The sequence below is a fragment of the Oncorhynchus clarkii genome, chromosome 5 (assembly GCF_045791955.1).
Source record: "Oncorhynchus clarkii lewisi isolate Uvic-CL-2024 chromosome 5, UVic_Ocla_1.0, whole genome shotgun sequence".
NCBI lineage: Eukaryota > Metazoa > Chordata > Actinopteri > Salmoniformes > Salmonidae > Oncorhynchus > Oncorhynchus clarkii.
This window is the reverse complement of record NC_092151.1, coordinates 50,332,955-50,358,538: the sequence shown is the minus strand read 5'-3', so window position 1 is coordinate 50,358,538 and position 25,584 is coordinate 50,332,955. Positions and strand designations below refer to the sequence as shown.

The 25,584-nt window shown below is 40.7% G+C and overlaps 1 protein-coding gene across 2 annotated transcripts in view; it reads left to right on the top strand.

The window, feature by feature from the left end:
* The window catches only part of LOC139408964 (adhesion G protein-coupled receptor D2), a 158,143-nt gene that overhangs the window by 36,773 nt on the left and 95,786 nt on the right, over positions 1-25,584 (top strand). For both annotated transcript variants that reach the window (XM_071153495.1, XM_071153496.1), the window contains exons 10-20: positions 106-249; positions 2,703-2,808; positions 3,161-3,272; positions 4,110-4,165; positions 4,308-4,434; positions 6,514-6,617; positions 7,786-7,888; positions 8,078-8,231; positions 9,164-9,297; positions 9,811-9,926; positions 11,336-11,456. In XM_071153495.1, coding sequence (XP_071009596.1) covers positions 106-249; positions 2,703-2,808; positions 3,161-3,272; positions 4,110-4,165; positions 4,308-4,434; positions 6,514-6,617; positions 7,786-7,888; positions 8,078-8,231; positions 9,164-9,297; positions 9,811-9,926; positions 11,336-11,456 — 1,277 coding nt within the window. The remainder of the gene's footprint in view (positions 1-105; positions 250-2,702; positions 2,809-3,160; positions 3,273-4,109; positions 4,166-4,307; positions 4,435-6,513; positions 6,618-7,785; positions 7,889-8,077; positions 8,232-9,163; positions 9,298-9,810; positions 9,927-11,335; positions 11,457-25,584) is intronic.

Sequence of the window (25,584 nt, the reverse complement as noted above, 5' to 3'; positions counted from 1 at the left end):
TGATCATCTTAAAACAATTCCATATTTTAGCACGAGTCCAATTTGTCTAATGTTCCTGTATTACTTTATAGGAGTCCAATTTCCCTGTATGTCCTTTGTTCCCAGATGTGCACGTGGAGGCACGGACGCTGTCCCAGATGAGCTGCAGCTGTGTGTTTAAACCGTCAGTGTTTGGCGGCCACAGTAAAGGTAGTGGCCAGGACGAGCTGCTCATCCCCGACACGGAGGTCCAGAGACTACATGACTTGGGTAACACTCATTCATGCGGATGAACACACACACGGACACTCACACTAAGGTTTAACTCTAGAACCACTAGAGAACGTTGCCTATAGCCTATGTTTGTTTCCCTTACAATAAAAACATTACAGTGTAAGCCATTTGATCAACTTTATTTGTAGATTCGATTAGTAATAGTTATAGTAATTAATAAAGTCCAGTTACAGCTTCTTTTGACAAAGTAGAAGTTAAAACTATAATAATAATATAACCAACCAGGTACACAGGTGAAATTATTTGCCATATTCCTAAACAAAAGCATCAGTACATGAACAATTGTGAAGGATGAATTGCATTAATTAATATTTGTGGAAATACTGTATATTCATGACAAGATATAAGAACACGCATTTTTTGATTGTATCGGACACTTACGTGCCTTTACGCATTAATCAATCTCGTCTTCTCTTTATGCTTTGTTTCCAAAGTCAGCACACAGCTTCGAGGCTTTGTGTGAGCAAGCCCCACAAACAAATCGGTTACACTGCACACAGTTTTCATGGGCCTTGTTTTGTGTGCCCCTGCTGCAGGTGTCGCATAACCTCTCTGTAGCGGTTGTGTGGCATGGTCTCTCCCAAAACAAGTCCACCCTAAAACTATCAGAACAAAATTCCTCTACATCCATGCTCTTTCCGCGTGCAATAAATGCTTACAGTTCATCATTAGACATGTCCCACGTACTGTTTCCTTTTTTGTGCACATGAGCAACAGTACAATCTCTGATGCACTGCGACATCTGCATGTCACATAAACTCATCACTCTTTTCTACCCAAACCGTGCCATCCCTCCCAGACTCCTGTCTCACCGTGGCAGTTGGGATCACCGTCTCAGTTGGCTCTGTTCTGGTTTTTCTGCGGTGAGACTCAAGATCAGAATCAGATGAAGACTCTTCATCAGCAAGGTCGATTTCAAGCTCAATATCTGATCCTCCATCAGGCTCCAAATCTAAATTCTGCAGTATTTGCAGTGCTGTCAAAACGTGAAAGAGAATGGTAATCAAACCTGCAAGGCGTGCGGTCAAATTATTAACATGAGTGCCAACGCTGATAAATAGGCATAACACAAACTCGTTATTACACTATTGTTGTTCTAAATGAAACCAACCTCTTCACCCTCATCATTCAGTTAGGCCTAATTTAAATCAGATTGTGAAGTAACTTGCACAATGATTGCCCATTCCATCCATTGTCATTCATTCTGTGAGCTGGCATCGTTTGCTTCGCTGTATAGAGTCAAGATATGTTTAGCGTTATTCTAAAGGCCTACTGCAACATGTAACATGTTCTCATTTCCCTTACAATACATTTGATTAATAATAGAGTTATAGTAAATAAAAGAGTCCCATAACAGCTTATTTTTACAAAGTAAAATGTAAAGTTGAAGTCGGAAGTTTACATACAACTGCCCCAAAACATCACTGCTCTATAAGAGATCTGCATGGAGGAATGGGCCAAAATACCAGCAACAGTGTGTGAAAACCTTGTGAAGACTTACAGAAAACATTTGATCTCTGTCATTGCCAACAAAGGGTATATAACAAAGTATTGAGATAAACTTTTGTTATTGACCAAATACTTATTTTCCACCATAATTTGCAAATAAATTCATGAAAAATCCTACAATGTGATTTTCTGGATTTTCTATTCTCATTTTGTCTGTCATTGTTGAAGTGTACCTATGATGAAAATTACAGGCCTCATCTTTTTAAGTGGGAGTACTTGCACAATTGGTGTATGACTAAATACTTTTTTTCCCCACTGTACTTTATTGCTAGAAAAGGCCTACCATAGATTTTTAGGCTAACGAATGATAATGAATGAATAATAAGTAAATTGTTAGCTTTTATGTAAAATATAGCCTACCTTAGAATGGCACATGATTCGCGGCGGGTTTAGATTTGCGGGCAATTGATCAACCGTAGTGCTATCCTCTACAGCAAATCTCTTTGATTAGCGGAAAATCAAATGTTCCCTCTGATAAAATCACCACAGTAAGCAAAGTAAAAACAGCCACAACCTTCCCAAATTCTCCCGATAGCAATGAACAAGGAGAGAGAAAAGGACCAAGGTGCATCGTTCAGTCAAAGCTAGGCTACAGCGAATGTCATTTTCACTAGACCGTATTAACCCCATAATACTTTACTAGTCGGCCAACAATGCTTCATAGGCCTGTTAAAACTAGGCTACATCATCAAAATAGTGTGGTGACTTCAAGAGCACTTTGAGTTGGTTAAATTGCGACAAATACAACAAGATATCGTTAGATTAATGTGTATATTTCTCCATTTATAGTGGTATAGTCAGATTTTTTTTCACTGGTCTTCCGGTTTGAACAAGAATAGTGGGAGACTCATTTAACTAACACTCGCATCAGTGTTGTATTTTATGATGACGTTTATTTTATCACCCATTTTGTTTGGCAGGTCACAAGGAAGTGATGTTCATCCATACGTACTACAGCCATCTCATGGAAATCCAGTCTATGATGGAGCAGGACACTTCTCCAGAAGACCAGAGTGAAAACACAGGGTCTGGTTTCCTTACACCTCCAATTTGACCTAGTAGAGAATGTCATCCAATACAATGAATGACCATATGACCTTTGGCTTTGACATAATTATGGTAAACGTTTCAGAACCTCCAGATCTTTTGGGGAATTAAAATGCTACACCAACATACAGCATGGAGAATTCAAAGGGAATACATTATTGGATTATTTCTGAATACAATCTTTATCTACTAGAAAAATGTAAAAAGAAATTACACTTTATACTTCTAGTAGTCTGATCTTAATCGGATAAGATCTGATTTTGGTTGCCAACAAGCTCACATGAAAGGAAAGGCCTAAAGGTTACATCTACTCTATTATTGCTCTCCGCAGTGTCCTCCCTGGTCGCCTGGCCACTGCAGTCATCTCAGCCACGGTTCGAGACCCCTCCAAGGCCCAGAACATCCCAGTGGCCATCCACTATACTTTGTCCTCCTCGCACGTGGTAAGATCAATGGCTGCATTCCAAATGGCACTCTATTTATTTTATAGTGCACCCTATTACCTTTAGAGTCCTATGTGCCCATGTCAAAATGACTGCTCTATAGGGAATAGGGTGCCATTTGGGACATACACATTACTATATATGAAGGGGATAAAGCCCACTGCTACACACTAGATTACTGCCTGCATCCTGATTCACACTATAGTGCCAACCTGAACCATAGAGTACTTACTGGCTTGGATATTTTCATTTCACATTGTCCTTTCCAGCTCTGCTCCAGCAACTACGGTGATGAGTAATCAGGCCAGCCAGTGCGGCTTGGCTTGGTTCGGCTCAGTAGTGTGAAATGTTATGTCCTGCAACAACAACAAAAATATTTCCTGCAATTCTTATGATGAACTGAATTCCAATCCGTACAATATATTACGATTTTGTAAGTATGGGTGTGTGGTGTAACGTTGATGTGTATATATTGTGTCTAGTGGGTGGTTCTCCTCCTACAATTTTTCTTAGGCGAGGTTGCCAGATTCTCAAGAACCCCAGAATCTTTGGGTTTCACTAACAAATGGTGCAATTCAAACCAATCTTGGTCATTTTTACAGTGGTTGGGAACAGGGTGAAGTAATGGTTGAGGGAAACATACCGTTGTTATAGAAACTCTACAATACAGTACATGTCATTGATTTGACATCTATTCACAAAGTAAAGAGTTGGCCCAGGTCTTTCTAGTAAGTTCCCTGGCCTGATTCCGTGTTGCTTTTGGCGTGTCCTGTCGAAGGGTGCGAGGAGAGAGACTGAGAGAGAAAGAGGGTGAGAAACATCTGTTTCTTGTTCTAGGTGGAGTATTCGCAGCGAGTCACGCCTGTTTGCGTGTTTTGGAATTTCACCCTAATGTAAGTATGACCACACAGTGCAGCTAAGTCAGACGTCTCTAGAGTACATGTCAGTAGCGATAAGTCATAACATAACGTTGCGTAGTGTTTGTATGTGTGTGCGTGTTTGTGTCATATTGATTTCTGGGTTTTTGTGCCACAGGACTGGGAATTCTAACGGCTGGTCCAGCGAAGGTTGCAGAGTGACTCACACGAGCTCTGATGTCACTTCATGCTATTGTAACCACACCACCAACTTCGCCGTCCTGATGAATTACATGGAGTCCAAGGTAATGAATAGCATGGTCGTTCCACCAATTACATGCCATTTGAGTAGTGTAACTTGGTGAGGAAGAAAAACAAACATTTTAACATTCTGTCATAAAGAGTACGTTCAACTTTATAAAAAACATGTTTTACCATCTCAAGAGGTTAATTAAAAATTAAAAATAGTGCGTAACTGCCAAATAAAGTAACAGGGTTGACCGTAACAATATTGACCGTAACAGTGTTGAAGATGTAATCTTAAATCAGCCATAAATCACCTTTTGAAATGCAGAATGGAAGCTTGTTGTGTGAATCAGGGAAGGGGAATTGAATGCAAGCGTCACAGTATTTGTGTTATTGTTAAAACATTTCTAGCCTGTCGATCTATGGGTAATAGGGTTGATGTGTTACGCTCAACCCACTCAGTTTTCCACCACAAAACACCAGAAAATTGTCAAAAAGAGTAGATTTTACTACGAGATGTTCAATGTTTCTTTAGAAAAAATATATTTTAAAAGGAACAGTTTCAGTTCAATTTATGTAACAGGGTTGACTTTTTTTTGTTCTCTTGAAATTAATATCTAATCACATCAAATACACTGAACAAAAATGTAAACGTAACCTGTAAAGTGTTGGTTTCATGAGCTGAAATAAAAAATCCCAGAAATGTTTCATACGTACAAGAAAGCTTATTTCTTTCAACTATTTCTCTAAAATGTTGTTTATATTCTTGTTAGTGAGCATTTCTCCTTAGCCAAAATAATCCATCCACCTGACAGGTGTGGTATATCAAGAGGCTGGTTAAACAGCATGATCATTACACAGTTGCACCTTGTGCTGGGTACAATAAAAGGCCACTTTAAAATGTGCTGTTTTGTCGAACAACACAATGCCATAGATGTTAGACGTTTTGAGAGAGCGTGCCGTTGGCATGCTGACTGCAGGAATGTCCACCAGAGCTGTTGCCAGATAATTGAATGTTAATTTTAATATCATAAACTGCCTCCAACGTAGTTTTAGTGAATTTGGCTGTACGTCCAAGCGGCCTCAAAACCACAAAACACGTGTAGCCACGTCAGCCCAGGACCTCCATATCCAGCTTCTTCACTTGTGGAATCGTCTGAGGGTGGGTGGAGAGGGGGTGCTGAGGAGTATTTATCTCTGTAATAAAGCCCTTTTGTGGGGAAAAACTAATTCTGATTGGCTGGGCCTGGCTCCCCAGTGGGTGGGCCTGGCTGCCAAGTGGGTGGACCTATGCCCACCCATGGCTGCACCAATGCCCAGTCATGTGAAATCCATAGATTAGGCACTAATGAATTTATTTAAATTGACTGATTTCAATATATGAACTGTAACTCTGGAAAATCTTTGAAATGGTTGCGTGTTGCATTTATATTTTTGTTCAGTATAAATAATAATCTTCAGAAATGACTTCGTCAAAGCAACAACATACACTACAGTACCAGTCAAAAGTTTGGACACACCTACTCATTCAAGGGTTTTTCTTTATTTTTACTATTTTCTACATTGTAGAATAATAGTGAATACGTAAAAACTATGAAATAACACATATGGAATCATGTAGTAAAGAAAAAACTGTTAAACAAATCAAAACAGATTTTATATTTGAGATTCTTCAAAGTAGCCACCCTTTTCCTTGATGAGAGCTTTGCACACTTTGTGGTAGTGGTATGTTTCAGTTCTGATATTGCATCAAATAATTGTATACACATGCACGCACAACTGCAGGAACTGGTGGATTTGTAGCCAGGTCAGCGTAGTTCAGCTCTGCTCTGCTTAATAGGGTTATTTGTTGTGTCAAGTATTCCTCAAATCAAGCTCATCTAACGTCAGTCACTTGCACTTATTGCCATCAGACTGTTGCAAACTTGTATTGTGCCACATTGCCCAGTAGATGTCACTGTTAGTATGGAGAACCATAGGCCTCAGGCCATGTAGGAGTTAATCAGCTATAATATAGACTCGTTCCTAGTGATCAGTACTCAGTGAATGATAACAAGACTTATGTGTTGACTGTGTTTTGACTGGCTTGTCCTACTGTGTGTATGCGTATGTGTGCTTTTCTCCCTTTCTCTCCCCAGTGGACTCAGGAGGAGGAGGATATTTTGACGAAGCTGACGTTTATCGGCTCTGGGGCCTCTCTGTGCGCGCTGGTGTTGACCTTGATGCTGTTCACCGTGCTGGAGTGAGTGTTTTATTAGCCAGTCGCCAAGCTGCTACTTTTGAAAAAACACCACCACTGTGAAACTGGGAAGAATTTGAACCAACATGGCCTCATTGGAGACATTTGGCCTCTCTAACTTAGCTTCACCCTCCAAAGCCAGCATGGCCCATTTCTTAGTCAGCACTCACTGGAATATTATATTTTAGCCATGCAAAAGCAAACAACAACATTTACTTAAAGACAGTAAGAGAAAACAAACATTGTAAGCAAGCCCCTTTAAAAGCAATAAATCAGTAGCTACATTCACAATTAAACCTGATTTAACAGCAGAACTCCTCAACAGTAAGTTGCCACATCCAGGGTTTGGGTTTCTAACTCCATTTGAATTGATTAAATTCAGGAGATTCATTGAAGACATTTCTCATTATTTCCAATGAAGAGTTGTCTGAGTTGAAATGGAATCGACCCCAACCCTGGTCAAACCAGCCAACAACATACCATTGGAATCATAGAGATACAATTACTAGAATTGGGTTTTCCCATTCAAGTCAATGTAATTTGTTTCAAGTAAAATTGTCATGATCTCAAGGACTTTGTCCCTTCTAATAATTATATTTCTATGGTCGGAATCCTGCCTAGTCATCACTGATGCTCTGTTTTAGATGTTTTTAACAGTGCTAATGTAGTAATTAGTAGTGTATGTGTTTGAGCACACTGAAGGTTTATGGTGGCATTAAAGGGCAGCAAATTAACTCATCAATGGAGATCCAAATCAGCATGGGAATTGGAATAGCCGATTGGTCAATCGGCTGGGGTTGGAAATAGCGGGAATAGGCGACTTGACAAGGAGATTTATGAGCCAGTCACACCTAAATCATCCCAGACACACCCGATGGCACACAGATAAAAACAAGAGATGGCTGGTTATTCGCCAATACTTCATTTGAATAACAACAAAATGACAGACCCACACTTGGTTTGCTATAAAGCTGAGGATGGGGTTGGATAAATCACAGAGTGAGCCTTTAAAGCCATTCTATTTGCTGCTATTACTTTCTTTCTCAGACATTTTGAAAGTATACATGTGAAATGTGTAATTATTGCAAAGATACTTGATTGGGGTTTTATTGTTATGCCGTCCTGTTAAAATATAAATGTTTTCAACACTAAATCTTTTGATTCTGTCCAGCATTCCCAAATCGGACAGGACGTCTATCCACAAGAACCTGTTCATTGCGCTAACCTGTGCCCAGATAGTCCTTCTCTGCAGTGGCTCAGCTGTCAACAACAAGGTAGGCTAACAATCTTGGCTAACTGTGGGGCAAAAATAATTCACTTTACAGTTAGTTAGCTACGGCACCTCTCTTTGCTAGGAAACCGCTACCCCTGAAACGGATAGGGTGGCTCCACATTTTGTGACGTATCCTCTTACAAAGCGTATTGGTCTGGCGTGTTGTTTATCTGACCCTTGACCCTGTCAGGTGGCCTGCACCCTGGTGGCGGCCCTGCTGCACCTTTTCTTCATGGCTGCCTTCAGCTGGATGCTGGTGGAAGGACTGCTGCTCTGGAGCAAAGTGGTGGCAGTCAACCTGAGCGAGGACCAACACATGAAGTACTACTACCTCATTGGCTGGGGTATGACACAGAAGAACAAGATAGAAGAAGATTTCTCTTATTAGTCCATTGAGCAACAATGTCTTTTCCATATCCCATTCTCCCCAGTAGACATACTGTACACATACACTACATATACTGTACAGTCAGGTCCACAATTATTGGTACCCTTGATAAATATGAGCAAAAAAAGACTTTATAAAATACATTTTTCAAATACTGAGCTATATTGTATGGGGAAATTGTATTATTTTATACTAATACAATTTCTCTGAGAAATATATATTTCTTTTCAGATCCTTCCTATCCTTCATCTGCTGTTATGGACTGCCCTCTTCAGTTCAAACCACAGGTTTTCAGTGGGGTTCAAGTCCGGAGACTTAATGTTGATTTTGTGGTAAATTAACCATTTCCTTGTGGATTTTGATTCATACTTGGGCTTATTGTCTTGCTGGAAAATCCACTTGTGGCCATGTGTCAGCCTCCTGGCAGAGGCAACTAGGTGTTTGGCTAAAATGTCCTTGAATTGAGGAGGGCAGCCCATAAGAGCAGACAAAAGATATCAAGGATCTGGAAAGATTCTGTATGGAGGAATAGTCTAAGATCCCTCCCAACGTGTTCTCCAATCTCATGAAAACATCGGTGTCATTATCCTCGCAAGGGGAGGGTGCTGGATTATTAAAAACGGGTGCAAATAATTTTGTCCCCCATCGTTTGAGATTTTACTTGTTAAACAAAATATCTTTCTCTGAGCAGTTGTAATAGTTTAAAATAATATAATTTCCCATTTGTTTTAGCATACAATATAGCTCAGTATTTGTATTATTTATTTTATAGAGAAAATAATTATGTACCTGACTGTACATACACACACATACAGTGCATATACACACACACACTCAGGAAGAACTGATCTCTCTTGCTCTAACTCTCATTCCCTCCCTCCCTACCAGGTCTGCCAGTGCTGATAGTCACCATCACCCTGGCCTCTGCCTCAGGGAAGTACTCTGCTGATGGCCACTGTTGGCTCAGTGTGCAGAACGGGGTCATCTGGGGCTTCGCAGGCCCTGTCATTTTCATAATTATGGTGAGAACACATGCACATTTTTTTTGCTCGCATTGCATTGTCTGAAAGCATTGAAAATACACTGAAAACATCCTAATACATAATCTATACAGCTAAAATCTACAATGCCATGTAAAAACAAGTTGACATTAAGGTTAAATAAATTGTTCTTTCTCAATTTACCAAATTTTGCTAACCGTTACGTTAGACAAAATCAAGAAGTCGTCATGAAAAATCTTGAATTACAGCTCACTTTGAGAAAATCCTGCGAGTTAACGCAATGTTTAAAGTTGAATATTTTTATTGTTTGCCAGCCCTAATTATTACCCCCCCCCCAAAAAATATACCAATTTAACTCTAACAGATGACAAAACAATGTCTTAGATACAGTAGGCCTTCTGAATACTAACAGTACCTCTCACATGACTTGCATGTTTTAACCAATTATGTACTGCATTTACCCTGTTGAAGTGTATGTGAATATATTGTATGTCTCTGTCTTACCGACAGTGTGTGTGTGTGTCGTCTCATCAGGTGAACATCATGGTTCTGATGCGGGTGGTGGTCATCACCATCTCCACAGCCAAGAGGAGGTCCATCATGCTGGCAATGGATAGCAGTCCTGTGGAGCAGGCCTACGAGCAGATCAGGTATGCACCACACAGGGGCGTAATTTCATTACAGTTACTGCCACTGGAATGGACTACTACTAGGTGGTAGACAATACTAATGTAGTTGTTCTATGTCTTTGCAGAAGTTCCATGGTTTGAGGTTGGTTTTGTAATCTAGTTAGAATTCGTTTTTAACATTGTGCATAAAGCCGGCAGGTATAATACTTGTATTTCTTGTTATAAGCATGTATGAGGCATTATAATCTCTTATACAAATAACTCTATGTATATAATGACTATGCATTTTTTGGTCTTACAAAACATTGTGGACATCCGCTCTTTCCATGTCATGGACTGACCAGGTGAATCCAGATGAAAGCTATAATCCCTTATTGATGTCACTTGTTAAATCCACTTCAATCAGTGTAGATAAAGGGGAGTAGACAATTGAAACATAGATTGTGTATGTGTGCCATTCAGAAGGTGAATGGCTAAGACAAAAGATTTAAGTGCCTTTGAACGGGGTATGGTAGTAGGTTCAAGGCGATCAATTAGTTTCCCGTGTGTATCAAGAACAAGGACATCCAGCCAACTTGACACAATAGTGTGAAGCATTGGAGTCCAAATGGACAAGCATCCCTGTGAAACGCTTTCGACACCTTGTAGAGTCCAATTCCCCGACGAATTGAGGCTGTTCTGAGGGCAAAAGTGGGGCGGTGCAACTCAAAATTAGCAAGGTGTTCCTAATGTTTGATATACCCAGTGTACATATTAACTGAATTGCAAGATATTAACTACACTGCAAGAGGTGAGGTAAAGTGTGTTGGTATTTTTCCCTTTGTTGTTTCCTTTACCCTTTGTATTGGATACAGTGTGTGAAATTTGAGTGTAATTATTCATTCACTGAAGTGCTGTTTACAATCTATCAGTGGAAATCATTTGAACGTGTAAATGTTTTTCCTGCAACTCAGCTGCGCTGGTCACAATAACAACTCTGTGGAGGAGGAATATCAATGTTGGTGTTGAGCGTCAGCCGGCCTGCCCGATGGCAGCCAGAGTGGAAACTTAAACACATTCCTCCGCTGAATAAACTAGAGCCCTCTCCAGCCCCACAGCTGGTGCGGTTTAGCGGTCACCTGAACTGGAAGGTAATTTCATCCTAAACAGAATTAGGGAGCGATTTAGTGTGGAAATTGTCACAATATGAGACTAACCAGCCGCCCCTGTTGTGCTTGGGTCGACCCTCCTGCCAACCTGCCCTATTTGGCCCAGTAGGGAGCCAACCACGTCCAACCAAGCCCATAGCGTTGCGCACTGATCCGATCCAGAATGGACGGGGAGTTTCAGTGTGAGGTGCCTGGATTGGGTGGGTAATGGGGAAACTGTCTACTAGCATGGTGCCCAGTCCTTCAATTTGTGTCGATTGGCTTGTGGTTGCTTTCTCTCAGGGCTGCAGTGAAAGCGGTGCTGGTGCTACTGCCAATCCTGGGCCTGACCTGGCTCTGTGGCGTCCTGGTGCCCTTCTCCATAGTCATGGCCTACATCTTCATCTTTCTCAACTCACTGCAGGTACTGGCCACATACTTTCACTTATCTAAAAAAAACATATCACTCTTTCTGTTGTTAAATTTTTTTTCACCCATTCTGTCTCTGTGTGTTCTCTCTCTTCCTCTCACTCTTTCATTCATTCTTTGTCTCTCTGTTGTCCTCTTTCTCTCTCTTCTTCTCCCTCAATTCGGTGTTATACACGTATGACCGTATACGGATGTGTAGATTATTTGCTATAGGCCTATTTCATTGGAGGCCTACCCAGTAGAGGGACATACTGATTTGTAGATGTTGATTGGAGAATTAACAAGGATTGCAAGACCACTAACCACCAATAGAGATGGAAGTGGCTCAAGTTTCAGTTGAGACCGTTGTTCTTTGAAAGGCCTCTAGGTTTTGCTGTGAGTGAATGAGATGCTGTATTAGAACCAAGCTCGGAGATTAAAAAAGGGACACAATCAGTATTTGTGGCAAATAGGGACTCTCATTTTACCATAAAAAACATCCCCCATCGTTTTTTAAATGTTTTTTTTTTATCAGAAAGCATTTTACTATTATGCATTCTCGTGATTCTCTTATTCTGACTGAAAGAGAGCAACAAACTCTCAAGGTTTCAGTTTGTGTTTGTTGGAGACAAGGTTGACTTTGACAGGAAATGAGTAGCATTCTGCTTGTGTTAAACTGGTGCTTCTGTTTTTCAGTGAAAGTTACAAAATGGTTTCATGAGCTACTACAGAATTTATAGGCTGGCATCTTGATTGTCAATTGTGTTCATGTTTAAATTGTTTATTTTTTCAGCTACAAAAAAACATGTTTTTGTTATTTTATTTAAGTATTTTATTTACAGTGAACAATGTACATCATTTCAGTCAAATTCACCACTTCGTATCATGTTTTTGATATTGGATTCAGTAGTCATGTAAATAAAATATTTTTTTAAACAGTGAAATAAGGTATTTTTCTAATTACATTTCATAAATATGACACATACAACATTCTGAAAACATGAATACGTATTTTCTTATGTTTTATCTCAGCAGTGTACCCAGGAGTTAGCTTTCATTTTTACTTCCGACCCATAATTAACATCAACTTGAGAAATATCGGTTTTCACATGAAAACATTAATTCCAGTGTAACTTAATTATCTTGCTTGCCTGTGAAAATAGGACAGAGAGAGGGAGAATAATGTAACGCTCAGAATGCGGTCTACCCTGGTGTGCAGTACTCGCACTACTCACATCCTGCTTGGCAATTTGTAGTCATCTTTAATCAGTTGTATCTTTAATTGAGCCGTATATTTAACAAGAAATCAATAGAGATTTAGCCCGAGTCAGATCATTAAGAAAGCCCTCTCTCTTTCTAACTATAAATAGTTATGTTTCTCCCACATCTAATTACATTTTTTATCATAACAATAATTAATGCAGGCTATCTTAGTAGTCGGGGTGGAGTAACATAGCTTTGATGGACGGCTTCCACTTTAACAGTAAAGTAGAAACATAGAAACAACTTTTCCTCATAGTTTTTCCTCTGAGCCCTGCTATAAGCAATAGAGCAAACTGAATGAAGAAATGATTTTGGGTCCTTAAAAGCTTCCGTTACCTCACTAACATGCAACATGACTCCTTTAACATCATATTATCCACGTGATCGCATAGCAGACTAGTTATAATATTTTTATGTCTATATTCGTGACGTAATTGGAGCATTACCAAGACAACATATACAGTTGAATTGCTCAGATACAGGTAACAAATGTACAACTTTCTGGTCAGGACAGTGCTTTTAACTGCCTGTGTAATGTTAAAATAGGCATGTTTGCGGTTTAGATTCAATGTTAGCGGTCATCATGCCTTGAGGAAATCATCCTACACATAATCACTGTCTGTATTTATCGCACCAAAAGTCCCAGCTCATGTTTATCGTGTCAATCTTAAATAAGGCAACAAATAGCACTAACCTGCACCTTTTTGTAATTCACCTGTCAAGTACAGGTTTTTTTATGTGACCGTGTGAGTGAGTACCTTTTACTTCTATCAATGCTAAATAATGAAATGAAACTAAATAAATGAAATGGCCATCCAAATGGGACTATATACATTTTTCAAATGACTGCTTATTGTGTGAGGTCAGACTGGTCAACAACGCTCGCCTGAGGAGGAATTAATGAAGTGACGGGGCACTCCGTCAGTTGTTGTGGCGATTGGGGCCCTATAATAGCCAGCTGCTCCTGAATTCCGTAATCGGCCCTGCTTTAAAGGCTTTGACTGTAGAGAATAGGGCCAGACCACCCCTGCTATGCAGAAAACTAGTCCCCCGTTGCTAACAGTGACCTGGCATTCAGCATATTGTCCCTTCTTAGATATACCTTGTTATTCGGTATATAGGCCTAATCACTTATTAGATTATTGCTCTTCAGCTAGAGTGTCACTCATGTATTGCATAATTTCTCAAGTATGTCTTTCAAGTATATTATTCAGTATTTTGGGAGTGTTAAAGCTGAAAATGTCAGATCACTATATACTAGATATTTGCTCCTCATGCTTTGAATTCTTATCAAAGAAATACGGCTTCAGAGGGTGGACATCCGGTGAAACAAGAAGTATCATACATATAAAAAGCATTTTTGAAAGTATTAATTGCTTTGTTGGGAATTTGCGCATCCAGCTGGAATGCCAGCTATTGATGTAAGCTGTTTGGAATCCGAGGCTAGAGTTGAGTCTTTGATTCGATTGTCGCCATCGCTGTGTTTTTAGTCTTTTAGGAAGTATCGCATTTGTTTGATGGCGAGGAAGTCAACACAATTTCGGTGAGTCACAGAGACGGTTCTCAGCACTAGGCCCAGCGCAGAGGAAACATCCTGAGTGCTTTCTGTGATCTTCTAATTGTACTGAGAGTCTTTTCGGCCCGGTCTTTTCCACTGGAACATGAAGAAAATAGACGTCCCCTGTGTACAATTTAAAATGGATTCATCTGTTTTCCTGATGATTTCCAGGCCCATGTGGTGCCCCCTTTCCTCTCTTCTCTCTCTTGCATAGCTCTCTCTCTCGCTCTCTCTCTCTCTCTCTCTCTCTCTCTCGTAATGCAAGCAAGGCTCAGGCTTTGGAGCAAAATCTTGGGAGCCAAAACATTTATCTTGTTTTTGCAAGTTTCTCAATGAATCTTCCACGTTTTTTTCACCCACTTTTTGTGATACATTTTAATTTGGTGTCATCTTGATGCATCACGTAGGCCTATACTGATCTCCAGTTCTGCTGGAGATGTATCTAACTACAGTATATCCTCGTTCAAATGACATTGATTTCTTGGCGAGGAAAAACCTACTTGAACATTCTAAATTCTAATGGCCGCCCATAAAGATGATGAAATGCAGGAAATACATAATAATGCACGCAAAACCTCAAGTGATTCCGGCATGTGATAAAAAGGGGACGTTTTAAGGACGTTTTTTTTATTTGTGGCTATTGTATTTTCAGTGGGGTGGCCAAAGCAACGTAACGCTTAAGCTGCTTGCCTTTACTGTTAAATCAATAAAACAGATCATGTTGACAAGCCTTTTTCATCGCACTCCTCCCCCCTATTGGGTGCTTGACAAGATTGTTTGAGTATTTACAGTGTTGTTGTTCTCTTTTCTTCTTTTTTTTTTGCAGACATTAACCGACCATGATAAACAAACGAGCAAACACGATCATGCATTTTCTTACACACCAAAAGCTCACAGACCGTTTTTTTTTTCTTTTTCCCACTGATACACACTGAGAGTGTGTGCGTGCGTTTGTGTGTGTTTGTGTGCATGCGCGCATATATGTGTGTATCTTTGTGTGGTTTTATACCCTAGCATTTCCTCATATATCATTTGTGTTGTTGTTTTTGACTCATTTGATGTTTTGCATTAAGAGCAACAGCACATGGTTTGGTAGATTCTAAATTTGCTCCATTTTGAGTAAGCACCCATTGGTTCCGATTGTATTTACTATACCATGTAATTAATTGGTCCTTGGTATATATTATAATACCCTGAACAAAAACATAAATGCAACATGCCACAATTTCAGATATTGTTTTTATTTTATCAGTTCATATAAGGAAATCAGTCAATTTAAATAAATTAATTACGCCCTAATCTATGGATTTCACATGACTGGGAATAAAGATATGCATCTGTTGGTCATTGATACCTTCAAAAAAGGAAGGCGCAGGGATCAGAAAACCAGTCAGTATCTGGTGTGACCACCATTTGCCTCATGCAGCAAGACACATCTCCTTCGCATAGAGTTGATCAGGCTGTTGATTGTGGCCTGTGGAATGTTGTCCCACTCCTCAATGGCTGTGCGAAGTTGTTGGATATTGGTGGGAACTGGAACACGCTGTCGTGCATGTCGATCCAGAGCATCCCAAACATGCACAGTGGGTGACATGTCTGGTGAGTATGCAGGCCATGGAAGAACTGGGACATTTTCAGCTTATACGAATTGTGTACAGATCCTTGCGACATGCTAAAACATGAGGTGAATGCCGCGGATGAATGGCACGACAATGGGCCTGAGGATCTCATCACGGTATCTCTGTGCATTAAAATTGCCATCGATAAAATGCAATTGTGTTCGTTGTCCGTAGCTTATGCCTGCCCATACCATAACCCCACCGCCACCATGGGGCAATCTATTCATGGGGCAATCTATTCACAACTCTGCGGTTGTGAGGCCGGTTGGACATACTGCCAAATTCTCTTAACCGACATTGGGGGTGTTTTATTGTAGAGAAATGAACATTCCGTTCTCTGGCAACAGCTTCCTCAAGACTTGAGACATCTGTGGCATTGTGAAGTGTGACAAAACTGTGCATTTTAAAGTGGCCTTTTATTGACCCCCAGCACAAGGTTCACCTGTGTAATGATCATGCTGTTTAATCAGCTTCTTGATATGCCACACTTGTCAGGTGGATGGATTATCTTGGCAAAGGAGAAATGCTCACTAACTGGGATGTGAACACATTTGTGGACAACATTTTAGAGAAATAAGCTTTTTGTGTGTATGGAACATTTCTAGGATATTTTATTTCAGCTCATGAAACATGGGACAAAATCTTTAAATGTTGCGTTTGTATTTTTGTTCACTGTACATTTACATTTTAGAGTGATACATTATATCGAATAGTTTCATCGATATTTCATTATGTCCCATTCATCTGAATTAAGGTAGTGGGAGAGTCCTACAATAACCAAATTACACATAAAGACAAAGTATCAATTGTCCACCAAACTCCCTCATACACTATGTATGCAAAAGTTTCCAAATGAGTGGATTCGGCTATTTCAGCCACACCCGTTGCTGACAGGTTTCTACAATCGAGCACACAGCCATGCAATCTCCCTAGACAAACATTGTCAGTAGAATTTTCTTACTGAAGAGCTCAGTGACTTTCAACGTGGCACTGTCATAGGATGCCACCTTACCAACAAGTCAGTTAGTCAAATTTCTGCCCTGCTAGAGCTGCCCCGGGCAACTGTAAATGCTGTTATTGTGAAGTAGAAACGTATAGGAGCAAAAACGGCTCAGTCGCGAAGTGGTAGGCCATAAAAGCTCACAAAATGGGACTTCCAAGTGCTGAATCACGTAGCGCGTAAAAATTGTCTGTCATTGGTTGCAAAACTCACGACTAAGTTCCAAACTGCCTCTGGAAGCAACGTCAGCACAATAACTGTTTGTCGGGAGCTTCAGGAAATTAGTTTCCATGGCCGAGCTTCCGCACACAAGCGTAAGATCGCCATGCGTTAGCTGGAGTGGTGTCAAGTTTGCCACCATTGGACTCTGGAGCAGTGGAAACACATTCTCTGGGGTTATGAGTCACGCTTCACCATCTGGCAGTCTGACGGATGAATCTGGGTTTGGCTGATGCCAGGAGAACGCTACCTGCCCGAATGCAGAGTGCCAATGATAACATTTGGTGGAGGAGTAATGGTCTGGGGCTGTTTTTCATGGTTCGAGCTAGGCCCCTTAGTTCCAGTGAAGGGAAATCTTAATGCTACAGCATACAATGACATTGTAGACAATTCTGTGCTTCCAACTTTGTTGGTTTGGGGAAGGCCCTTTCCTGTTTCAGCATGGCAATGCCCCTGTGCACAAAGCGAGGTCCATACAGAAATGGTTTGTCAAGATCGGTGCGGAAGAACTTGACTGGCCTGCACAGAGCCCTGACCTCAACCCCATTGAACACCTTTGGGATGAATTGGAACGCTGACTGCGAGCCAGGCCTAATCGCCTAACATCCGTTCCTGACCTCACTAATGCTCTTGTGGCTGAATGGAAGCAAGTCCCTGCAGCAATGTTACAACATTTAGTGTAAAGCCTTCCGAGAAGAGTGGAGGCTGTTATAGCAGCAAAGGGGGGACCAACTCCATATGAATGCCAAAGATTTTGGAATGAGATGTTTGGTGAGCAGGTGTCCACATACTTTTGGTCATGTTGTGTTATATCCCTAGAATATGAGAGGATTTTAACTCCTTCCCGGCCGTCTTTATGAACTTGTGGACCATAAATACCACCATGCCTCATCTGTTCTCTTATCAAGCTGGAAATAAATAGCATGGAGGGGGGCTTCACTTGGCCATAAATCGCCGACCCTCCGTCATCCAATCTCCGTGCAGTGTCATTCAATAGCTCCCTGCTATCCATTACCTGGGCATAATGGGCTCCTGGCCATGCATTGTCCGTCGTATTATTAGCCCATAACTTCTAACTATCAATAACTTTTGAGTGCAGTGGGAGCGAGAGATTGGGGGAGGAAGGGTGAGAGTGAGAAAACAAATGGGCTGGGGCTTGGAAGTTGGAACTTTGTGAGTTTGCTCATTGTTAATAAGTGTAGAGGAAACTACAATATTAGTTATAGAATAGTTGCTTTTAAAGTTGTTGGTGTTTAAGGTTTTGTTTTTGTGCAGCAGAGGTTATAAGGCATTTAAAATGTCTGTTTTTGAACCACCAGAGGGCAGTGTAATTTCAGTCCTTCAAGTTCTTACTATTACAGTGGGGAAAATATGATGAAATCAGTAACTGTTTTTACTTGTGCACTTTCTTGTCAAGCTTTTTAATTAGAAGTTGCTGATGATGACAATAGCTTTTACTTTTCCTTTGAAATTAATAGTCAGTGCCTGGATAGAAATTTAATTCCAAATGCATTCAACAGCACTTCAGAAACGGTTGACTTTTTTAATCATGTTTAATGCTGAAGGAATAGATTTGATAAGCTAATCTAATGATGAGATGTAATTGATTCGTTGTGGAATTAAGTTTTAGCATGTTTAAAGAGGCTACTTTCTGATATTTGAGATAATAGATATTTCCCAATCTTAACATCAGTGCCTAAACCTAACATCTTATTTTTCGGATTAAAATATGTTGTATTCCCTGGGCATTCTGTCAAAATTATATTTAATTTAATATGTGGTGTCATATATAATATATTGTCATTTGTCATGATGAGATTTCTGAATACCCATATGGTGTCGAAAGAACCAATATAATTTGTGCTTTACCATGACATGACTGTTGCTCAGTCAAAGATGACACCCAGTCAATTCATCAATACTGGTTCTATACACATTGGCTGTCCGAATGGCATTTTAGAAGCCAATGGAACAAATTACATTTAAAAAAAAATAGGAATTTTAGCCAACAGGCAGTCCAATTCGGATCATTTTTTAACCAGTTGGTCTTTTGTCCAATCAGATCAGCTCTGAAAAAGATCTGATGTGACTAGTCAAAAGACCAATTAGTGGAAAAAATATCAGAATTGGCTGCCTGCATAATCACAGTCTTAGTAGTCAGGAATCAGGGCTTTGGGCTTTTTGGAAGGACTTTTTACATTTTTTTGTGTGTGTGTGAGAGAGAGTGTCTACCTGGGCCAAAGACATAGTCATAAGAGCATAGCGTTTTTAGACACTCAAGATGTTCTAACTAAAACTCAGTTCAAGAATGTTTCTCTATTTGTTGAATGTGACTTTTTTCACGTTTTCCTTTGACGGGTTGTTTTGACATTATTTTGACTGATTGTTTGACTCATTGTGGCTGTTTTGACAGGCCCTTTGAGCTAAGCCTTTGACTGGGGTAATTGTAGGCAGTGATGATAACTTTCCCTTCTGCCCGACTTCTAAGGCTGTCGAAAAAGACTTGACACTTTAAATAAGTGTTAAGGCTTTATGAACCCTTTAAAAGGCATATAATGATTTTTCAGAAATCATTCATAAGCAAATGTCATGATATAGTCTATTAAGTGAGGCAAAAGGGTCATAATGCCACATTGGGCAAAGCACCAGGTGGATTGAGCTTTTTTATCCGATATTTTTTTTTTTTTCCGATATTAACTCAAAATGCATCGTCACAATGGAACATTGCTCATGATTTTCTAGTCACGGACTGAATTTTGTGTCATCCTCTGAATTCTGCTCTTGACATGAACTTGAACTACAACTCATAAACAAGATATTTCAAATAATTTTCTAGTCATGAAGTGAATTTGGTGTCATGTCTCTGAATTGAGTGGATTCAAATGGATTCAATTGAGTTGACCCCCCAGTCCACTGGCTGGTGATTGTCTCTGATTAATGGTGGTTGTGGCCCAGGAGGAGATCAGGGGGCCGTTTACACTCCTTTCAGCTGTCGCAGCTGTGTGTCATGCTTCAGTTTCCCCCCCACACTAGCAATCCCCGGCGGAATTTTTTGGCCATGCGTACGCTCACTCGTGTGGATGCCAAGATACCTCCATCGGGGGCGCCCTGGGAGTGGGCCTGGGTCATGTTCTCTCTGTGTGTGTGTGTGTGTGTGTGTGTGTGTGTGTGTGTGTGTGTGTGTGTGTGTCTGTGTGTCTCCAACTCCCGTCACCTCCCCGTTTCCCACCTCAGACAAAGGGGAGACTGGTTATTTTAAATCCCAGCGCACGACAGGGAACAAAAACAGGAGTCCAGCTTTCCAGGCAGTTGTCCAGTCAGTCAACTCACATGAACTCTCCGGGGCAGCCTCTCCGGGGCAGTGTCTCACACACACACACACCTTTCCTCTGTCTCCCCTGCGTAGACACACACACAGGGTTGGGTAGGTTACTTTTTAAATGTGATCCGTTACAGTTACTAGTTACCGGTCCAAAAGTTTAGATGACCTAACCCAGTAACATAATCTGATTACTTTCAGTTACTTTTAGGGGCATTAGAATTCATGTGTCAAACCTATTCCACAGAGGGCCAAGTGTCCTTAATTGATTAATTAAGGTCACAAATTAGTAAGGAACTCCACTCACCTGGTTGTCTAGGTCTTAATTGAAAATTGAAAACCCGCAGACACTCGGCCCGCCGTGGAATGAGTTTGACACCCCTGCATTAGAAGAAGACAAAAATGATTAATCAAATGCCTTTGGAGTGTCATCACAGTGGTCTCTGACTTGTGGTCAGACTCGCTTAGGTGGAACAAACTTTAACTTGCACTTTTTTTCAATGCTGAATTGAATGTCATTGAGAAAACAGAAAGGTATCATAATGTTTTTGTTTTTTTGCAAACATCCTTTCTGAATATAAAAGTAATTGTCTACGGTAATAAACTAGATCTACATCTAGTTAAATAAAGGTAAAATAAAAAAATAATAAAACACAGACACACACACTCGCACTGTTCCCGAGTGGCGCAGCGGTCTAAGGCACTGCATCTCAGTGGTAGAGGAATCACTACAGACAACCTGGTTCGATTCCAGGCAGTATCACAACCGGCTGTGATTAGGAGTCCCATAGGGCGGGCCACAATTTGCCCAGTGTCGTCCGGGTTTTGCTGATGTAGGCCGTCATTGTAAATAAGAATTTGTTCTTAACTGACTTGCCTAGTTAAATAAAGGTTGAATTTAAAAACACACACACAGCCCAATGGTCAGATTACCAGGGAAATGTTTTACATGTTGAATTGTTTGAGACGGCAGCAGGCAGGAACACTATCCCCCTAGGAATCCAGTGCCTTTGTAAAGTTCAAAGACACAGCCCCTACTCAGTGTGGCGATATCTCGCATCAAATGCTAACTTAAATAATGCTAATATTTTCTGTTTTCTCACAACTGTACTTTTTCAGGGTAAACTAAAACCTTTGGTAACACTTCATGATAGCTTTCATGAATAAGCATTAATAATGCAGTTGATAAACTATTGATGAAAATGTAGTTCTGGGCCCAGATTATAGTAAAAAAATGTATTTATAAGTAGTTGAATACATTCATTAGACACTCTGTAGCAACAGGTGATTGGGTATCACTATGTAGCATCAGGTACTAGGGTATCACTTTGTAGCAACAAGTACTAGGGAACTTGTAGTGTCAAATACATACAAGCACATTAATAACATGGCATGCGTATATCAGTCCAATAAATGTATTCATAAATGTGTTCATAAATCCCCCCCAAAATACAGGGTGCCTGAGAGGACAGGGTAAAGGGCACAGAGGAAAAAGTCAATTGCTTGCTTTTTTATTTATCCAGGTGAGTCAGTTAATAACAAATTCTTATTTACCGGCACAAAACAATGTTAAACAAGATTTCAAGGTCAGTGTTGTCTCTTACTATGAATTCCTAAGAAGATGGCATTTGCAATTAGGTCATAGTGTGCTTTTTTAGGTAGTATATTTTTGGGGCATTTGCCTCAAACTTGTTCTTGTTATTTTTTCATGTCTCATTTCATGTTACTTAACTTTGGAAGTAGATAAGTGTTGTACACTGTCTAAGGAGAACACTGACACATTTCATATTGCATTTCCGTAACTTCTTATGGAAATAAATTAATGTTTTATGAATGAATGTTAGCAATAAAATATCAACTCCTTAAAACCCTTGTCAAAGTCTCACAAATACAATTGAAAAATTATATTTGGGTTAATTCCATAAAAATATTTTTAAAGTCCAATAGACCAGCAGCGCATAAGTGAGCAATGTGTGGTATTTAAGAATAAAGAAGGGCCTCATTTTGAACCAAACGCCATCCGAGCGAAAACCCAAAAACCTGACTATATCGGTGCTGCTGGGAAAATAAGCCGGGAAGAATGATATGCTTCCTGTCAAAAGGAGAGAGAATTCTAAATTCCTGTCGTTACTCACGACACCACCACCTCAAAAAATACCCTTTCTTGTATTAAGCCCACTAGCATTTATTTGCTTTAGAATTTACCTGCCAGCTCAATTTAGTAATAGCCTATGTCATATGAAAGCAAACCATAGTGCAAGCCCATGACCCGAAACACATGATCAGCTGACTCTCACTTCATGACCCTTTTTATAATAACACAACACCCCCCCTTCCCCCTTCCTCTGCCCTCCCCCTGCCAACCACCCACCTAGCAGTGTCAGGAACCACTCCGACGACTCCAACACTGAAATAACACATTCAGAACAATGACTATTCTATTTATAAGTTCAACCACTTCTTTGCCTTCTCCGACCTGTTGTGAGCTCACAGTTCACACAGACGTGCTCGTCTGGCTGTGACAGCAAGATGGGGTAGGTTTGGTGGATTAGTTAGTTAGAAAGGGGAGCCCTCAGCCCGACCACATCGCAGTCATATATTTTAAATGGGTTTGAATCTATCTAAGTGCTGCAGACTGTTTGGCCTGCTTTGATGCCTACTTTGCAGATAATTAGTGAGAACTGGGTCAGCATGGGGCAAGGCAGCAGCATCTTTTAAATATTTTGTAGGGCTGAGTGGGGTGGGGGGTGGGGGGGGGGGTAAAGGCCGTCAAATACACATGCCAATTTGCAAGTGAGCTATTCGCTTATTTTCTCGCATGTGAATTAAACCAAAATAAACACAATGTATTATTCAGGGGCCTTGACTTTGTAAATCATTATTCCTTTTCGAAAGAAAGCTTAATTGTATGTCACAGCTATTATTGAACAGAGAAAGGAAAATTCAGTCTGTCGGTTTATCTAAGAATTTACGCTGAAAAGGGATGCTATGCATTTAGATTTTTTTCCCGCATAAAGATTGCCCAGGGAACTACCTGGCTATTTCAAACGTTACAGCATTGTTGTTTCAATGTTACAGCAGCATTATGTAAAGCAAATATGGCATGGAGTCGCAGACAGAGAGAACAACGGCAGCCAAGGGGATGTCACTCAGCCTCAGCCTCAGCCCCTTTGGCCTTTTGCCCTTCCTCCCATGGCCGTGCTGTGCTTTCTCACACACACAGGACAGGGTGAGCCACACACACAACCCGGCATCTTGTGTCATTTCCTCCGCGCGCCGCCGAGCCTCCTGGCCCTAATGAGTGTTTACAACGACATGCTGATTCCTATTAATCTGGTTATTGTCGACTGGAGGGAGGGAAGAAGGGAGGGGTGGAAGGAGGTAGGGAAGGAAGGAGAAGGGAGGAGGTAGGGTTTGTGTTAGAATGGGCCCATGCCGCTGAAGGTGGGAAAAAGAGTGCGCTCTCTCTCTCTCTCTCTCTCTGACAGATCGGGGCACCACCACCTCCCTTTGCTCCGACGTTACACTGAGCAGATGTGGTTCCCCAGTTGTTATTCCTAGTAATTATCCTCATTAAGTGAAAGCATGTGCCAATCAAATGCCTTTGAGAAGGGCCCCGGCCGGGGCAGAAAATCGCCCTAACACCATCTCAAAAACGTCAAGCCTGTGTCATTTGGACTCATTAGTAGGCTAGATTAAAGAGGTTAGTCGACCAGGAGTTGAGAAAGTCGCGCGGAACGAGAGGCTGAGGCAGCGACGTTATTGCGGCTCGTTTCACTTTCCTGTGGTTGATAATTTTTATGATTATCACGTTTAACACTTTGCGATGCTCAATCACATGAAAAGGCCGAAAAGCCATATGGGCCTTTTTTAATCCCTTTTTTAAAATGTAAGACCTCTTAGATAATTACTCCTTAAAAGCAGAGAAATAAATATACGCAAAAAAACTATTCCAAATTCAATTAGTTGTATTGTAATAAATTCTAGTATAAATTATATTTTACGAAATTGTTGAATCATTTCTTCTACAGTAGGAAGAGGGGAATATTTTATGGCATCTTAAATAGGGACACAAAAACACAGAGCCATACAAATAGAAAGAGAAAAAAGACAAGACAAGTTCCCCCCCAAAAACAAGATATATGAAGTCTTCATGTCGATGAACTACCATTCGTTTTCACTTTGAAGTCCCGCGATCCGTAGTAAACTGTGATTGCATGTGACAGACTCCGGGTCCCCTGCTTTATCATGATGGATACTCCGGCAAAGTGCCTGAACTGCCGCTGGCTCCACACGTCACCGCAGTTGGCATATGCCATTAACCCCAGCTCGCCTCACCTCAGGTGGGGAAGAAGAAGAGAGGAAACACGTCCCTAGGATCCAGGAATTGGGATAATAATTCTCTCCCTCGCTAGTGCAACTTTCTCTGAGTTTGCATATCAGCGCGTTTTATTTATTTTTGTTAGTGTGATTTTGCTCCGGTGTGTTGTGTGGTGTTTCTAATGCACACAGAAGCTTGTTTTTGGGGAAGTTTTAAGTTTGCCATTAATGAATGGAATGACATGTAGTAACAGCTTTAGCTGTTGCAAATAGTATCTGCTACAAAGGGTAGCTAGCGTCTAGTCCAAATAGACACTGTTATTATGATTTTAATATAATAAGCCCAGCACAATGCCTGAAAAATACAGTCAATACACTGTGCTTACATAGGAGACTGACAAAGAGAAATAGTAAGTTGGCCTTCTTCTCTCCCCTTTTTTCATGCCGTGAAATTGAAGGTATCCTGCAAAGTATCACATTTTCTGCATTCAGTAGGTGTTAGTGTAGTGATGATGGTAGAAGCGTGCCTGATTCTATCCACAGTCAGTTGGACTATTCTCTCTCAGTTCAGAGCCGAGAGCGTGTGTTTGAGTGTTTGTGTATAAGGGAGATTCCCAGCCCAACCCAAACTCCAGCTGCTCACTGCTTCTCAGAGATGTAAGTTCGTTTTCCACCTCCACCCCACCCCCGTTAGTGGAAAATGTGTAATTAAAATATGCCCCAAGATTGACAGTGGGGTCTCATGCAATTTGACAGGGGGGCGCCCAAAAATGTCTGTTGGATATCTAAGTATTGTTAATTAAACAGCTTTCTGGCACTCAGGCTTCTCTTTCCTTTGCCAGTTCA